At 55.1% G+C, this 16,281-nt stretch overlaps 2 protein-coding genes across 2 annotated transcripts in view; one reads left to right on the forward strand and one right to left on the reverse strand.

The window, feature by feature from the left end:
* Tcte1 (t-complex-associated-testis-expressed 1) overlaps positions 1 to 3,285 on the forward strand; it is a 19,668-nt gene extending 16,383 nt beyond the window's left edge. The window contains exons 4-5 of the mRNA XM_021218229.2: positions 318 to 767; positions 1,761 to 3,285. Coding sequence (XP_021073888.1) covers positions 318 to 767; positions 1,761 to 1,967 — 657 coding nt within the window. The 3' untranslated portion in view covers positions 1,968 to 3,285. The remainder of the gene's footprint in view (positions 1 to 317; positions 768 to 1,760) is intronic.
* Positions 3,286 to 4,510: 1,225 nt separating this feature from the next.
* Tmem151b (transmembrane protein 151B) lies at positions 4,511 to 10,298 on the reverse strand. Its single transcript, XM_021217994.2, has 3 exons — positions 10,019 to 10,298; positions 7,533 to 7,973; positions 4,511 to 6,737 (listed from the first exon to the last, which is right to left on the reverse strand). The coding sequence occupies exons 1-3, from the start codon at positions 10,133 to 10,135 to the stop codon at positions 5,610 to 5,612; spliced, it is 1,686 nt and encodes a 561-aa protein (XP_021073653.1). The 5' UTR covers positions 10,136 to 10,298; the 3' UTR covers positions 4,511 to 5,609.
* Between the last annotated feature and the right edge of the window lie 5,983 nt (positions 10,299 to 16,281).

Consider the following 16,281-nt stretch of genomic DNA (forward strand, 5'->3'; position numbering starts at 1 on the left):
CCTGCCTCTGCCTCCCGAGTGCTGGGATTAAAGGCATGTGCCACCACGCCCGGCTCCACTGTCAGTTTCTTGGTCATCCAGCAAATGGAGAATGAGCTGGGCATGGTGACAGCCTTCCCCTCTGCCACCTGTCAGTAATTCTGCATCATCGAGTGACGCCCCACACACACACACACCTGAAAGCCAGGTAGGTGGCTAACACCAGGTGTTGAGCCTCCAGCCACCTTGTATTTTCTTTCTGTACCAGACCAGGGCAGTTAGGTAGCGCAGGCTATCCCAGACTGGCAGGTACTGTAAAAACTCCTACCTGCCCGCAGATCTTCAAGCTGACCCGAAGTAAGGTGGACGACGATAAGGCACGCATTCTAATCCGTAGCCTGCTGGACCACCCAGCCCTGGAGGAGCTGGACTTATCCCACAACCTCATCGGAGACCGTGGCGCACGAGCGGCAGCCAAGCTGCTGAGCCACAGTCGCCTGAGAGTGCTCAACCTGGCCAACAATCAACTGCAGGCGCCTGGTGCACAGTCACTGGCTCACGCACTGGCACACAACACCAACCTGGTCTCCCTCAACCTCCGCCTCAACTGTATCGAGGACGAGGGAGGCCAAGCAATCGCCCACGCCCTGGAGACCAACAAGTGCCTCTCCGTGCTGCACCTTGGTGGCAACAAGCTGTCTGAGCCCACAGCCACACTCCTTTCCCAGATGCTCACAGTCAACACTACGCTCGTCAGCCTCAACCTATCCTGCAACCACATTGGGCCGGTGAGTCATGGCTTCCGGGCCGGGTGGGCACGGGGTGGAATCCAACTACCGTAGACCCTTTGCAGGGGGGCGGGGCGGGACGGGGCGGGGGCGGAAATGCTAGGAGCAGACTGTGTGGTGTTCCGCGCAGGGGCCGTGTTTTCTTCTCCTGTGCGCGCGCCAGGGCCCAATCTCTTTCATTGTTCGTGTGTCTGTGCTATACACGCATATGTGAGGGTGTACCTGTATGAGCATGAACACGAGTGTGCATGCATGTGGAGACCCTAAGTGGATGTCTGCCGTCATCCTCAATGGCTCTTCCACCTTATTTGCTGAGGCAAACCCGGACGCGCCCTCTGAAGTGACCGATCTGCCAGCCAGCTTGCTCTGGAGATCCTCTGTCTCCCGGACCCCCAAGGGGCCGCTCTACCTTCTCAGCGTTCCCATGAACTCTGGAGATCCTAATGCTGGCCCTGGTGCTTGTAGTCAAGCTCCTGCCTCGGGGTCACCTCCAGGCTCCTCTTTTCCCTTTAGCTCTTAGTTTCTGGGAGGGGAAGTACAGTGATTTGAGCGATTGGTTGATGACTGATTGATTGAAGCAGGGTCTCACCATGCAGCCCTGGCTGTCCTAGAACTCACTCTGTAGACCAGGCTGACCTCAGACTCCAAGCTCCACCTGCTTCCGCCTCCCGGCTGCTGGGATTGTAGCCATACTTGTCTTTCCTTCTTCCATCCCCTCCAAACTTCCCTTCACGTCTCACTAGACCAACTAGTCTCAGGTCCCCAAGACTGAAGTGAAGGAACGGAACTACATCGCTACCATGAATCCACGTTTAGGTTGAGCCTAACCTTAGTCAGCCTTAACCACAATTTTTCAAGTAGAATGGCATTTTTGCCCATGGCCCGAACAGATAGGTTACATGTGGCTTTTAAAGGTCTCCCATCTGTATGGAAGTCTGTTCACGTGACCCTGCAGTGTGATATGAAGTGACCCCCTGCCTCACTCCTCCCCAGGATGGTGGGAAGCAACTCCTGGAAGGCATATCAGACAACAAGACCATTCTAGAGTTCGACCTGCGACTGTCAGATGTATCCCAGGAGAGCGAGTACCTCATTGGCCAGGTTCTGCATGCCAACCGAGAGGCTTCCCGCCAGCGAACCCTGAATCCTGGCCACTTCTCCTCACCCATTAACAACTGTGCTGAGAATTCTGTGGGCTAAGATGTGGAACGGGGATAGACGGTGATCTGATGGGTTACCCCGGCAACCACACCTTCATTTCACACCCTTGATATGTCTGCCCCTGGTCCTGAGGTAGCGAGAAGAAGGGATCACGAATCTCCTTGGAATGAGCGGCCAGATTTGTGTATGCGAAGATGCTGAGGTACATACAGAAGGGGCGCCTAAGGATGAAATGGGTGAGCTAACTCCCCCACCTAGAAAATGGCCATTACTAGACCCATAACAGGAACAGGGAAGGCAAAGGACTCTAAAGAGACCATCCCTGCTCAAACTCTTCATGAGCATCATCTACCTCTTGACTCACCCCACCCCTTTCTCTTTCTACTAAGCAGATAGTTGAGCCCTGATCTCAGTCTCTACACACACACACACCCACACACACACACCCACACACACACACACACACACACAGAGCAGAGCTATGCCTGTCTCCCTCTCCCTCCCACCTTCCCTGGAGATGCTACTTGCCTGGCAGGCCCCTGGCGTTGTCTGCTTGTACAGATCTCGCCCTTACCCTCAAACTGGGAATGGGGGGGGGGGACAGAAGGATGGGGAACAAGTGTCACTCTGAGGGCGCAGACCAGTGAGTCATCCACACTTTTATTATCCATCAGTGTGATTTGTACAATCTTTGCGCTTGGAATTCCATGACAGAAAGGCCACAGTGTGATGCACCCAATTTGACAGAAACCTGTCTTCTCCCGAGCCAGGCCTAGCCCACCCCACAAGCCCTTATCCTCAGGACATACAGTCTTCTAGGTGCCCTCTCCTTGAGTCCCTGGCACGCCATGACTGCCCACCATGGGGCTACACCCATAGGAATCACAGACTATGGATCCACGAGAGGGTCTGACTGACTAATCCAGACCCTTTATCTCCCAACTCTACCCGGGCTGAGTGACCCCAGTGCCCGTCTACCTCAAAGATGGGCGACTGCAGCTGCAATCCCGGAGGGCCTGCACTCCAGGGACTCTTTGCAAGAAGCAGGCGCTGAGCAGAGCACCAGAGGGGGCTTGGGAGTGACTGTGTGTGTGCCTGTCGGGGCAGCCTAGAGTCCTCTGTGCCTGATACCCTCTGACAGTTCCAGAGTGCAAACATGTAGGTGTGAGGGTGTGTGTGTGTGTGTGTGTCTGTATCTGTGTGTGTGTGTGTGTGTGTGTGTGTGTGTGTAGCCACAGCTGCTAGCAGAGGTTCTAATTAGAGAAACAAGAACATTCAGTGTAAAGTTTAATTTTAGAGATTAATTAATTTTCTGGTTTTCATTTTCCCTGGCAATCAATAAAGCTACCAAGAAAAGAGACCAAAGAATTGCGTTCTCTCTAAGTCTGTGTGTGTGTGTGTGTGTGTGTGTGTGTGTGTGTGTGTGGTGAGGCTGTCTGTGCGAGGAGACCTAGGCGGAAATGGTCAGGCAAAAATAATAACAGGGCTTCCCCCCAACCCCCCACTCCTCTCCCAAGGCCAAGCTCAGTTTCTGGACCCAAAATGAAGGAGGATGAGCCAAGTCCTTCCCTCCTTGGAGCTGTGACATGGCCAAGCTGCCCCTAAATGAGAACAAGACATTCAGGTGCCAGCTGGCCAAGAACTGAGGCCTGAGGCCACAGCTCACTCAGTACCTGTGCTCCAATACTCAACACACACACACACACACACACACACACACACACACACACACACACAGCTCAAACTCAGGGTCCTGGAGGGTTCTGTGCTAGCTGGCCAGAGGACACTGTTGCCCAGGAAACCCAGTGGGCAGCTGTACTTGTTCTTTTCCGCCCAAACCTATCCTTCTCTGACACCCCTCCCTCCTCACCCAAGCATCTCTGTATAGCCAGAAAGCTCAGCCACCATTTGAGCCCTAGACCATGGCATTCCCCCACAACAGGGCTTCCCACATCCCGCAGGGAAAAAGGGGACGGGGAGCCAGAGGAGATTTTTGCATAGGTAGGGGCCACTCCCATTGGTTGGCATAGGCCTGGCAGAGCCAGGAGGAAGAGGGAAAGCCAAAAAGACAGAGTTCTGATGGTGAAGGCAAAGCAAGAAGCAGAGGGAGCAAGATTGGATGGATGTGAACCCAATCCCTGGGCACTAAGTCTGCTGGGAAAACGTCAGCCAGGGCAGCTGGGAGAGCAAGGGGCCAAACACAGACATGCACACTGGGGTGGAGGGGGTTAGAGGGTATAGGGAGAGCAAAGTTGGCGTCAGAGCTTTGAAGGGAGAGGACTAAGGGCTGGTGCCCCGGGGCTGTGTCATGGAGCCCCTCTGAAGACCTAGAGCTTCAACTCGCGGGACAGGAGGACGTGGAGGGTCTGGCGAGAACGGATCTCCTGCCACTGGAAATGGGTATCTCTCTAGTTAGGGCTTGGGATGGACTAGGCTCTATGGAGGCATGTGTGAGGGACATCCTTCTTAAGAGTCTGCGCCGCGTGGTGGCGCACGCCTTTAATCCCAGCACTCGGGAGGCAGAGGCAGGTGGATTTCTGAGTTCGAGGCCAGCCTGGTCTACAGAGTGAGTTCCAGGACAGCCAAGGCTACACAGAGAAACCCTGTCTCGAAAAACAAAAAAAAACAAAAACAAACAAAAAAAAAGAGTCTGCGCCGCCACCGAGGAAAAGCGACAGCACGCCCGCCCGCCTGATGCCACACCATCAGGGCTAGTCTCAGTCTACCAACCATTACTAACTCTGCTCCTGAGGGGTCTCGACATCGAGGTGTGTCTCAGGCTCTGTCCACTTGCTCACTCACCCCTGGCCGGCTTTAATGAGGACCTCCAGGATGGCCTCCTTGATGGAAGCACCTACCCAAGAACCCAGGGGAGGAAGCAGCTGATGGACCGGAGGCTGAGTCTTTTCCAGAAAGGGCCTGCTGTGCCCTCCCTTCCCTTCCCCTGCACCCTGACAACAGCTCTTCAGAGCCGGTAAGCCCCAAGGTGAGTGACGTCACTGGTGTGATGAAAAAGTCCCTCCAGGACCGGACCTCTGGGGCTCAATGAAACAAACAACAGTGATGAGTGTGGCTTTCCCGGCACGCCCCAGAGAAGCCAGAACTCTTTCAAGGTACGGAGATGAATACTGGGCTGCCATCTGGCCCCACCCTCAGACCCGGGAACACAGTAGCTGGTTGGAAGCCAACTCTGCTGCTCTTCACCAAACCACCGCCCGTCTCCACGAGGAGCCGGGGAGGAAAAAAAAAAAAAATGCCCCAAGTGCCTTGCCTTTCCTGGTGCCCACCATGATGACTCCCTTGGTTGGGCGGCCAGAAACGGGTCCCACAACATACTAACAGTCAAGACTCGATGAAAGCCTGAAAGGGAAATCTCGAGTATGCATGGAAAAGGGGGTGTACCCCCCTGCAAGAACTCGGTGGGGACTGGAAGAGAACCACCTCTGCCCAGGTGGATGGGATTCTTAGAGAGCTGCCAATCTCCCAGCCTCTGTCTGTGTACAGGGAAGCAGTCTCAGATCACTGAGGTCTTGTCTGAGCGTGCCCCTCACCTCCTGCCTTCTCTCATACCCTGCCTGGTCTTAGCCACCATCCTGCCTTCCCCTGCTACACACAGGGAGCACAACACAAGGAGAGGCAGGAAGGAGAACTGCGGCGCAGGCTCCCTCCAAAGGCGGGAGGTCACAGTGAGGTCTCCACGCAGGAGCCATGGCGATGCAGTGACCGGTGGCTGTGGCCCAGACACCCCTCCTGCCGATGGACGATGAGGACAGGAAAGCAGAGGGCGTCGTGGTAGGGCGGCGGTGGCCCGGCCTCCTCCTCGTCCTCGTCGTCCTCGTTGTCCCGCATACTGGCCTGGCTCGACAGACGCGTCTGCTCCGTGGGGCAGCTCGCCTCATTGACACTCCCGCTCCGGCTGCGCCACAGGCAGCTGCGCCGGGAGCCGTAGAGGCGACTGAGCGAGAAGCGGCTGCCCCCGCACCCCGCGCTCGCTCCGGGGCCCTGGGCAGCCCGCGGGCTGGCGCAGATACTCAGCGCGCTGCGTGAGAAGATGGACGAGCTGCTGACCGCTCGCTGACAGTGCTCGCAGCTCCGCCAGTTCGGGGTCACGCCCGCCGCGCCCGGGCCACCAACCCCTCCGTATCGACACCTGGGCACGTAGCTACCCCCTGGCCCGCCGCAGCGTGAACCCAGCTCGACCAGGTCCATGAGCAACACCTCCGAGTAGCTGGGTACCAGCTGCTGATTAGAACGGATGTGCCACTCGAGTTCGGTACTGTCCACCGTGTTGACTCGCGGTAGGCGATGCGTGAGCGGGGGCAGCAGCTCGTCGCTGGGACTCAGGCCGCCGCCAGCGCTGCTGGCCGAGCCCGGTCCCTCCAGACCGAAGAGCTTCTCCACGTGGTAGTGCGCATATGCCGTGCGGTACTCGGCCAGCACGCGCAGCGGCCAGGACAGAGTGAGCAAGGCTGCCGCCCAGAAGGCCGACGAGCAGGCGTACCAGGGCGGCCGAGCCGGGTCGGGGAAAGCCACCATGAACTCGCGAAAATCCACGTTCTTGAGATGCATGCCCTCTCGCGCCTCCATGTAGTCATCCAAGCCCTCGTTCTCGGCGAAGAAGCGGGCGCGCTGGCACAGGTACGCGTTCTCAGCCTCCACGCTGGCGAAGCTGAAGCACTTGGTGAAGCGCAGCCGCGTGGCCGGCGCGCCCTCCAGCCCCACCAGCGTCTTGGACACATCCCGGACGCCACAGCGAGCGTAGTCGAACTCAGCCTCCGCCACGTGTGTGTTGACCCGCTCGTGGTAGACCTGCAGGAGGAAGTTGGAGTCGCGAGGGGAGCAGACTGCAGCTTTTGTCTACCCATCCCAACACAGACCGAAGTCCTTATACCTGAGATCATTTCCTCCATCATCATCATTTTCATCATCATCATCATTATCTCCGCCCCCTCCCTCTCCCAGCCCCAGTGGGTTTAATACCTTAAGTGGTGATTCCCCTGAAAACCCTGTACCACGCACAACCACCCCCTCTAAGAGTCTTGGCCTGAGACCCAGAAACCTGACTTTAAGTCTACCTCTGCCAAGTAGGAGTATCCTCAGGCAAGTCTGAGCTGAGGTCTCCTTAGCTGGGAATAAGTACTTGGTAATAATTACTTTACTGAACAGGTGAGCCTATACAGATGAAGTCATCTGCAGACACGAAGCACTAAACAGACTCCATCCAGGAGCCAGCTAGCTGAGTTTAAGTCCCATCTCCTTACCTACTATTTGACCTTGGACAGGTTTGGGGTTGTTTTGTTTTGTTTTGTTTTTTGGATTTTTTTGTTGGTTTGGTTTGGTTTGGTTTGGTTTTTACCACTACACCACACTCGTTTGCTCCTTAAAATAAAATACCTACTTCATAGGTTTACTGTAAGAATTAAATAAACCGTTTTAAGTCTGTATGTGCCTGGAGCTAGGTTCTGTTGGTGTTTGTTGTTGTTACTGGATACCCACGGGGGTTCGCTACTGTCTCCTGCTCCCTCACAGGCAGAGAGAAAGGCAGGCAATCTTGGAGCAACCTCCCTCGGCTTGAACAGCCTGTGCTTCCGCACAGCCCCTCACCTGGGTAGTAGTATAGGCATCTCCATTGCGGTATCGGGTGACCTGTCGAGTTCGCCGGACGTAGTGATAACTGATGGCCTTCCACCAGATGCAGGGGGTGGCCTGCTGCATGCGGCCCACGCGCTCCTGAACGCTGCTCACATCCACACGGTGCTGCAGCTCGTGGCGGGCTTGGCAGTGCCAGCACTCCACCAGGTAGACCGCGTAGAGCATTAGCAAGAAGGCCAGGGGGATGTAGACGTAGCCATTGGAACAGGGGCTGTCGTGGTACATGAGGCTATTGCCCTGGTAGGCGCTGCTGAAGGTGAGGCGCGTCACTGTGGTGACGTGGCACCAGGCCACTGCCCCCAGGCAGCCGTACATGAGCAGGGAAAGCAGGAGGCACTTCCAGTGAGACTCACGGCAGAGAGATTTGGTGAAAGAGGGCTGGATGGGACGCTGCTGCTCAGATGAGAAGGGAGGGCATGCCAAGGTGAGGAGACGAGACGGGAGCCAGCACAGAGGTGACGAACAGAGATGGAGAGACAGTAGACCAGCACCGGGGTGGCAGACAGGAATGTAGCGGGAAGAGACAGAGATGGGAACCAGAGACCAGAGATAAACACAGAAGGGTCCCAGACAGAAACACGAGAAAAAAGTGACCAGAATGCCAACACGGGAAAGTACAGAGAGAGACACCACAAGAGGCAGAGAAAGATCAGAAGTGGAGGCCCAGATGGATAGGATGGTATCCAGAAAGAGTTCCAAAGGCAGACACAAAGATGGCGATGAAACAAGAGAAGGGGTGGATGGGGGAAAAAAGGAATAGACAAACAGGCATTAGCGAAGGTAAGTCCTCAGCCCAGACCCTTTCCAGAGGTCCCAGGAGAGTAGGGAGGGACCCACTGACATCATCTCCCCTCTTAACAGGTGGGGCCCTCACCTCTTGTAGATATTGTCAGTCCTGGGTTCCAGGGGAGCCACTCTGCGTTGGCTCACGCACCTCTCTCCCCCTCACAGACAATCTAGCACTTCCAGGTCACTCTCATCCCTCCCACCTCCTCTGTGTCCTTCTGTGAGTCTCCCTACTATTCACACACACCCCCTTCCCAGCGAGCACACATTCTTCCTTCTCTGTTCTAGGGTGGGAAAGAGGGAATGGGGCCCCTGGGCAGAGAAGATGGGGGTGTGGACCATAGGTAAGGAAGACATTGGAAGCCCAGGCATTTGTCACTAATGTTTGAGACTCTCCCAGGGCCGGTCAGGTTAAAAGCACTGGGTACCTTCTGAGTTGTTTACATGAATAGTTCTCCACCAGATGGAGTGCTCCTGAGGGCAGGGCCTCATGTCTCATTCTCTTTGCCTAAGTGACATCCAGCAGGCACATAATCAATAAAGGTTTGAGTCTGATTGCTCAAATAACCTGTCTTCCACCCTTTCTGCATTGTTGCACACATGTGTGCATACACGCACACACAACCTTCTGATGCAGCGCTGACTGGCCCCTTTAATTCTTCACTCCTGGCCTTGGGACCAGCCAGAAAGAGAGAGATAAGGTAGTGGAAACCAAGTGTACAGTTAAAGCAGAGGCCCTAGATTTCTGGGCATAATTAGGAAGAACAAGACACAACACCAAGCAGGTACCTGCAAGGCAGGAAGAAGACAGCCTTTCAGGAGCTGTGCCTTTGGAAGTCTGGTCCATCGGTGCACCTGTGTGCCCGCCTGGTCATGTGCTTGTCCCAATGTGAGTACAACCGAAAGGGGCTACCCACACGTCCATCCCCACTCTCCTCCTGCCCCCATGCAATATGCACGGTGTGCACCAGTGCGGATGCGAGGCTGGGACGGAGGGCTTCTATTTCCCTTAGTTTCTTTGTCTCCCGGTTTCAAAAGACTAAAAGTGGGACCCTAGCGAGGTACACGCACAGTACTGACTCAGAAATTCTTAAGCTTGGTGCCCCCTAGGGGGAGCATCAGGCATTAAGAGAGAGAGGTGAGCAGCAGCCCCCTTACACACACACACACACACACACACACACACACACTCTCCCAGTGACCCCAGGGGGTATGGCCTCTGTACCCGGCTGATCTTCCTATGATCCCAGCTAGGGTGACAACATCACTTCCCCCAAGGTACTCTTCTTGCCTCCCAGCACTTCCAATCCTCCCGCCCAGCCTTCAAGGTGGGATGCCGCCCACCATCCTCACCCGGGGGCTGGCCTAGCCCTTCTCTGCTAAGCCCGGGGTCTGCGAGGCTCCGCCCAGGGCCCCTCCCCCTGCCCCGGACCCCCGTGAGCCCCGCCCCCGACACGGCCCCTTCCTCGCCACAGCGGACTGCGCGGGCAGCCAGGTCGGGGCAGTGGTGTTGGACTGCGGCTGCAGCGGCCGGCTCGGGGTGCGGGGCGCCGGCCGCTCTGCGGCGGAACCGGCGGGGACCGCGCGAGGTGCGGGGGATGGGGGCCAGGTCGCGGTCGTGCGGGGGGGAACCGGGGGCCGCCGGCTCTCACCTCCTCTCGGGCGGGGCCCTCGTCCGCCGCTGCCATGGGCTCCTCCGGGACCCCGGAGCCGCCGCCGCCGCCGCCGCCGCCGGCGCTCTCTCCCGCGGCCGAGCCAGGGGGGGACATGGCGTAGAGGGGGCGCGTCGAGCTCAGGACCTCCCGGGGGGCTGCCAGGGGCCGGGGGCATCCTGCGCTGGCCCTGAGGAGGGGGCGCGAGGGGCGGGGCCCTCTCTGCTCCCCACCCCCCGCCGGGGGGAGGGGGCCTAGAAAGGGCACGGGGGAGGCCGGAGATGGGGGGATGGGTGGGAGGGCGGACTGAAGGGGCCGGGCTGGGGGGGCCGGGGCCGGGGGCGGGTGTCACCTTGAGGCCCTCGCGGCGCCGCTCCGCCTCCCGCCCGCTCCCGCCGCCGCCTTTTGTCTGAGCCGAGCTGGAGCCAGCGCGCCCCCCCTCTTCCTCCCAGGGCATCAGAGCCCCGCCCCCAGCCCCCCAAACTCCGCCTCCCCCAAGCCTTCCTAATAACCACCACCACACCGCTAAAGGGGAGAAGCAACAGGGGCTCCCCGCACCCTTTCTGTCTCTCGGCCCTGTTCACCGCATCTTCCTTGCGCCTGCCCATTCTAGGAAGATCTCAGCCTCAACTCCTCTCCAGCTGCCCTCTTGGAAGGGCCCTGGCGAGCGGGAGGATCAAGCAGCATCCGTCTCCCATCTCTGGTCCCACAAGTCCTTGAGGCTGAAGGCTGGGGAGAAGAGAATGAGTCTGGGCGTCTTAGGGAAGACCCTTATTCCTAATTTGTATGGTAAAGGGTTAAGGCAGAAGCCGGACTCTAGAGGCGCTGAAGCTAAATCCAAGAAAGGACTACTGGAGGGCAGAGAGAGGAGCCGCAGGAAGGTTCTCCCTCCTTCCCAAGAGCAGCCCCAGAAAAGCGATGAAGTGCATCCAGTTCCTTAGGACGGGGATAAAGGACACCTGAATTCTAACTCTTAATTCTGGCCCTACCATAAGTTGCGTGGCCTTAGGCGAACACCTTCTCTCTCTAAGCCCTTGTTCTGTTCCTCCCGGGTACAATGAAAAAAGTCCACTAGTCTGCCGAGGTAGGGGGGGTCAAATCACAGACCACAGCAAGCTGAGTGACTGCCAGTAGCCGAGCCCTGTGTGCCGCCCACCCACTGCCACTTTTCCCTGCGTTGACCAAGACACAGAAGAGACTGGCAGTGTTCTGCGTGCGTGCGTGCGTGCATTCCTGATGCATCCATAAATAAACAAGTACTCGGCACCTACTGTATGTCATGTATAGAAATAAAATGCAATTCCCTGCCTTCAAAAAGCGCAGTCTAGTTGAGGAGAAGACATGCAAACCAGTCAGTATAATATAGATTGTGATAAAGACCGGGCGATGGTCATGCTGGATGTGAATAGTCACTGAGCCAACCCGCTGTGTTACTGGGGTCTTTGTCAGACAGTAACTGTTCTTTCTTACCCGGAGGGGACCAAGGCATGTGGAGGGCAAGTGAGTGCCACCTGCCAGCACCCACAGGATGGCTCCTAGACTTCAGAGCTTTCTCTTTGTGAAGGGAAGTGACACACATCTGAGACAGGAGGAGCAATACTTCAGGCCAGCCTGGACTATATACACCAAAACACTGTCCAAAAAAAGGGGGTTAGGTAGTAGGTTGGGGTTATAGCTCAGCGACAGAACACTTGTCTAGCGTTCTGGAAGAGCTAGCTTCAATTCCCAATTCCGGAAGTTCCTTTGGAGCAGGAGGTGACCTTGAGGCGGTGTTGATAGGTATCTGATCTCTGGGGTTAGGGAATAAGCATGCTGAGGTGGCAGGTGCTCCCTTGCCTCTGGATCAGGAAAGCCACTCCCTGTACCCCCCACCTCTGCCTGCTCCCCCCACCCCGCGCTTCGGCTTCCACGCCCCATTTCCTATTCCTCCCTCCCAAGAGAGAACAGATGGTCTTCTATCCACCTACTGCTTTGAAGTGTCAGCCCGAATGACCCTCTTTGGATCAAAAGGTCCATTCTTTCCCTGAACAGGACCTGTGTAGTCTCCAGAAGGGCAAACTTCTCCTCCGCACCCATGACACAAGAGAAACCTTGGTACCTCATTCTAGTGGCTCCAGCCCACTGCCTCGCAGCCAACGCTAGCCTCTCACTCTGGTTTCAGCCTGTCTCACCACATTCTGTCTTCCCTGAACAGACAGAGGTCCCAGCCCAGGACTCTCCTAACCTACATGAACTACCCATCCTTTTCATTTGGTTATGGCCTTCCCCCTGATGCCCATCACTGTCTCTATCTCAGGGGGCCTCAACCTCAGACAGAGGACAGTTGTAAAAGGAACAATTCCTGGGACTGTAGAGATGGCTTAGCTCTTAAGAGCACACTGACTGCTCTTCCAGAGGTCCCAAGTTCAATTCCCAGCAACCACATGGTGACTCACAACCATCTGATGCCGTCTTCTGGTGTGTCTGAAGACAGGTACACTGTACTCATATACATAAAATAAATAAATAATTCTTAAAAAGAAAAAAAAAGGGGGGGGACAATTCCTTTTGGTCAACTTCAGAACTCCCAAGAGACCACTCCCATCTTCTCTGGTCATAGACAATATCTTTCCCTGGAAGCGCCAGGGAATGGGGGATTGAAAGGAGGGGGCAGTGAAAGAAGCTGACCGCCTGGTCACCATGGAAACTGGGCCTGTTTCCCTGAAGATAAGCCTAGCACAGTGGGCAGGGGTGGGAAGTAGGGCTATCCAAAGGGAAGCAGAGAACACCAGCACGGAGGGAGGGGCTGGGTGGCGCCCCTGGCAGAAGGCTGATGTCAAGAAAAGTCAGGGCCTGACCACATTGCAGCTTGAGTCAAAGGTAATGACCATCTTTTGAGGTAACACCGCCACTGGGGTGCTTCTCCCGACTCCTGGAGTGACAGAAAGGCTCCCTGTCAGAGAGAGTATAGGCACTTTGGTTAAGGCTGTCGGTGGCTCAATGCTGACCTCAGTTGGTCAATGCAGGGATTGCCACACACCTGTTAAGGCTCAGGCCCATACACCCATAATGGGTTGAAGTCATTATCCTTAAATGTGGCTTCTTTGTGAATTAGAAAACTGGTCCCTTGCACTCCCGTAAGTCAGGTTCCCCCATCGACGATATTTAGACCTTGGTAAGCGTTTCACTGAAGAGCCGGGCGTGGTGGCGCATGCCCTTAATCCCAGCACTCGGGAGGCAGAGGCCGGCGGATTTCTAAGTTCGAGGCCAGCTTGGTCTACAGAGTGAGTTCAGGACAGCCAAGGCTACACAGAGAAACCCTGTCTCTAAAAACAAAACAAACAAACAAACAAAAACAAACAAAAAAAGAGTTTCACTGAAGAAAACTTATAAGACATAGGATTAGGTCAAAAGAAGCAAGCTCGATGTTTTTCTAACTGGGTTCCTGGGCAAGCCAGCTGACCTCTCTGGGCCTCGGGCAGTTTTTTGTTTTGTTTTTTTTAAACCTGTAGTTGATACATTTGCTCTAGATTCTGAGAATGGGAGGGGTGCATACAGGAGAGGACGTTGAAAACTTCTGAAGTCACATTCACCCCTAAAGGAGTGTCTATCTGTTCAGTTATTCTTTGTTTGGCTCAGGGTGTTGATTTGAGGGTTTAGAACTAAGGAGCAAAGCTACAATACGTTCACCAGGGAAGCGCCATCTACCCCTTCACCAGGGAAGCGCCATCTACCCCTGAGCTGCATTCCCAATGGCTGCCTCCGTTCCCCAGCTGTCTTGTCATGACTCCAGCCTGCCTTATGCCCCGCACATCTTCTTACTAGTCCTCCAGTGGGGCAGAGAGCAGTGAGCAAGCGGATGCTCTTCTTAATTAATTAATTAATTAATTTTATATCCCAATTGCTGCCTCCCTCCAGGTCCCACCTTCACAGAGTCTTCCCTCATCCCCTTCTCCTCTGAGAGGGTTAGGCACATCCTTTCTCACTATTGGGAAATTGATTCCACAGATGGACAACAGCTTTAGGGACAGCCCCTGCTCCAGGTGTTGGAGGATGCACATGGAGACTGAGCTGTACATATGCTACATATGTGCAGGGGTGTGGGGAGGGGAGAGCTCATTCCAGCTCATGTATGCTCTTCAGTTGGTGGCTCAGACTCTGAGAGCTCCCAGGGGTCCAGGTTAGTTGACTGTTGGGTCTTCTCGTGGGGTTGCCAATCCCTTGGGGGCCCTCAGTCCTTCCTCCAACTCTTCCATAAGAGTCCCCGACCAGTCCAATGTTTGGCTGAGGGTCTCTGCTTCTGTCTGAGTCAGCTGCTGGGTGGAGCCTCTCAGAGGACAGTTATGCTAGGCCCATGGGATAGGTTTCAAGTTGGGACAGTTATTGGTTGGTCATTCCCTCAGTCTCTGCTCCATCTTTGTCCCTACAATTCTTTTAGACAGGACAAATTTTAGGTCGAAAGTTTTGCAGGCGGATTGGTGTCCTTTTCCCTCCACTGGGGGGTCCTGCCTGCCTCCTGGGGGTGGTCTCGTCAGGTTCCATGTCCTCACTGTTACACATCTCGGCTAAGGTCACAGCATTGACTCTGGGAGGCGAGGAGGCTCTCCTCAACTCTTTCCCTCACCATCTCCAACTCAAGTTGAACCAACTCTCTTTCCCCGCTGAATAAGTAGTTGGCCCTACTATGTGACACTCTATGTTGTAATTGCCAGAAACTTTCAAAAATTTTATTTAAAGGAGTTTTATTATTAAAGGAATGGTGGCACACACCTTTAGTCCCAGCGCTCAGAAAGGCAGAGGCAGGTGGATCTCTGAGTTTGAGGCCAGCCTGGTCTAAGGGGTGAGTTCCAGGACAGCCAGGGCTGCACAGAGAAACCCTGGTATGATAAACTGAGGTAAATAAATAAATAAGAATTATTTGTTTTTATTTTATGTGTATACGTGTCTTGCCTGCAACTGTTCATATCTAGTGTCCGTGGCGGTCAGGAAAGGCCATCATATTAGATCGCAGATGGTTGTTAGCCCATCTGTGGATGCTGGGAACTGAACCTGGGTCATTTTCAAGAGTGGCTCCATATGTTTGCAAACGAGTGAATGGATGAAGAAAATAAGGTTCTAGGGGTAAAGGGCAGAAGAGAATGGCTCATAATAGCTATCTCTCTAGCCCCACCCCCCACCCCCAGTGCCAAGGATGCAATGAAGCTGTTCCCATGGTTGGCGATGGTCTTCTAAGGGCATTGCTAGCCCCAAGAAAAGGGCAGCAAGAAGCTCCATCTCAGGGATCGCCGGTGGGTGTGTTCTCTCGAACCCTAGCTATATTGAGGAAAAGCAAGAAGGGAGGGGAAAGACTTCAGGGCTGGGGTGGAAACTTCAACAGTGTCAGGGGCCTCCCCACCCTGGCGCCACGGGCGAGGAACTAAATGTCTTTGACTACTGGGGTTAGCCATCCCCTGTACCTACCAAAGGCCAGTGCACGCCCTGTGAGGAAGAGGAAACCCCATGGCCACCAAGGCTTGTTAGATAAGTCCTCCCTAGAAAACCCACTTCCCCAATCACACCCTTCTGCCAAATCTACAATGGGGGGGAGTTGACCCAGAAGTCTGTCTGTGAAGGTTTCCCAGGGAAAAGCTGCTCCCCTAAATCCCCTAAAGAGAATAGATGCACTCTCTCGTACCAATCCCCCTGAGCACTGAGTGAAAAAAGCAAGAGAAGTTGAGAAAAAAAAAAGGCAGAGGGTAGCAAGCAGAGCCACCACCCCTCCCCCGTCTGTGCTGGCTGGTCAGGCAACTTGACTGGAGCCAGCGTCATCTGAAAAGAGGGAACCTCGGTTAAAATGTCTCCCTCCGTAAGATCCAGCTGTAAGCCTCTTTCTTAATTAGTGACTGATGGGGAGGGCCCACCCCATCCCATTGTGCACAACGCCATCCCTGGGCTGGTGGTCCTGGGTTCTATAAGAAAGCAGGCTGAGCAAGCCATGGGGAACAAGCCAGTGTGCAAGACGCTCCCCCTGGCCTCTGCATCAGTTCCTGCCTCCAGGATCATGTCCCGTTCGAGTTTTGTCCTGACTTCCTTTGATAACGGATTATGATCTTGAAGTATAAGCCGAATAAACCCTTCTCTCCCCAACTTGCTTTCTGGTCAGGATATTTCATTACAGCAATAGAAACGCTAAGACACCCCCCACTAACCTACACAACCCGCCCACCCCCACAAAGTAGCCAGTTTATGCAGAAAAATCAAAAAATAGCCGGGCGTGGGGGCGCATGCCTTTAATCCCAGCACTC

This window comes from Mus pahari, chromosome 18 (genome assembly GCF_900095145.1).
Source record: "Mus pahari chromosome 18, PAHARI_EIJ_v1.1, whole genome shotgun sequence".
Classification (NCBI taxonomy): Eukaryota; Metazoa; Chordata; class Mammalia; order Rodentia; family Muridae; genus Mus; species Mus pahari.

Bases quoted from the DNA above. Each gene is read 5' to 3' on its own strand.
- Tmem151b (XM_021217994.2), bottom strand. From the start codon at position 10,135: ATGTCCCCCCCTGGCTCGGCCGCGGGAGAGAGCGCCGGCGGCGGCGGC. The intron at 7,974-10,018 runs GTGAGAGCCGGC...TCATCTGAGCAG, and splicing joins AGGGCCCCGCCCGAGAGGAG to CAGCGTCCCATCCAGCCCTC. The intron at 6,738-7,532 runs GTGAGGGGCTGT...TTCCTCCTGCAG, and splicing joins ATGCCTATACTACTACCCAG to GTCTACCACGAGCGGGTCAA.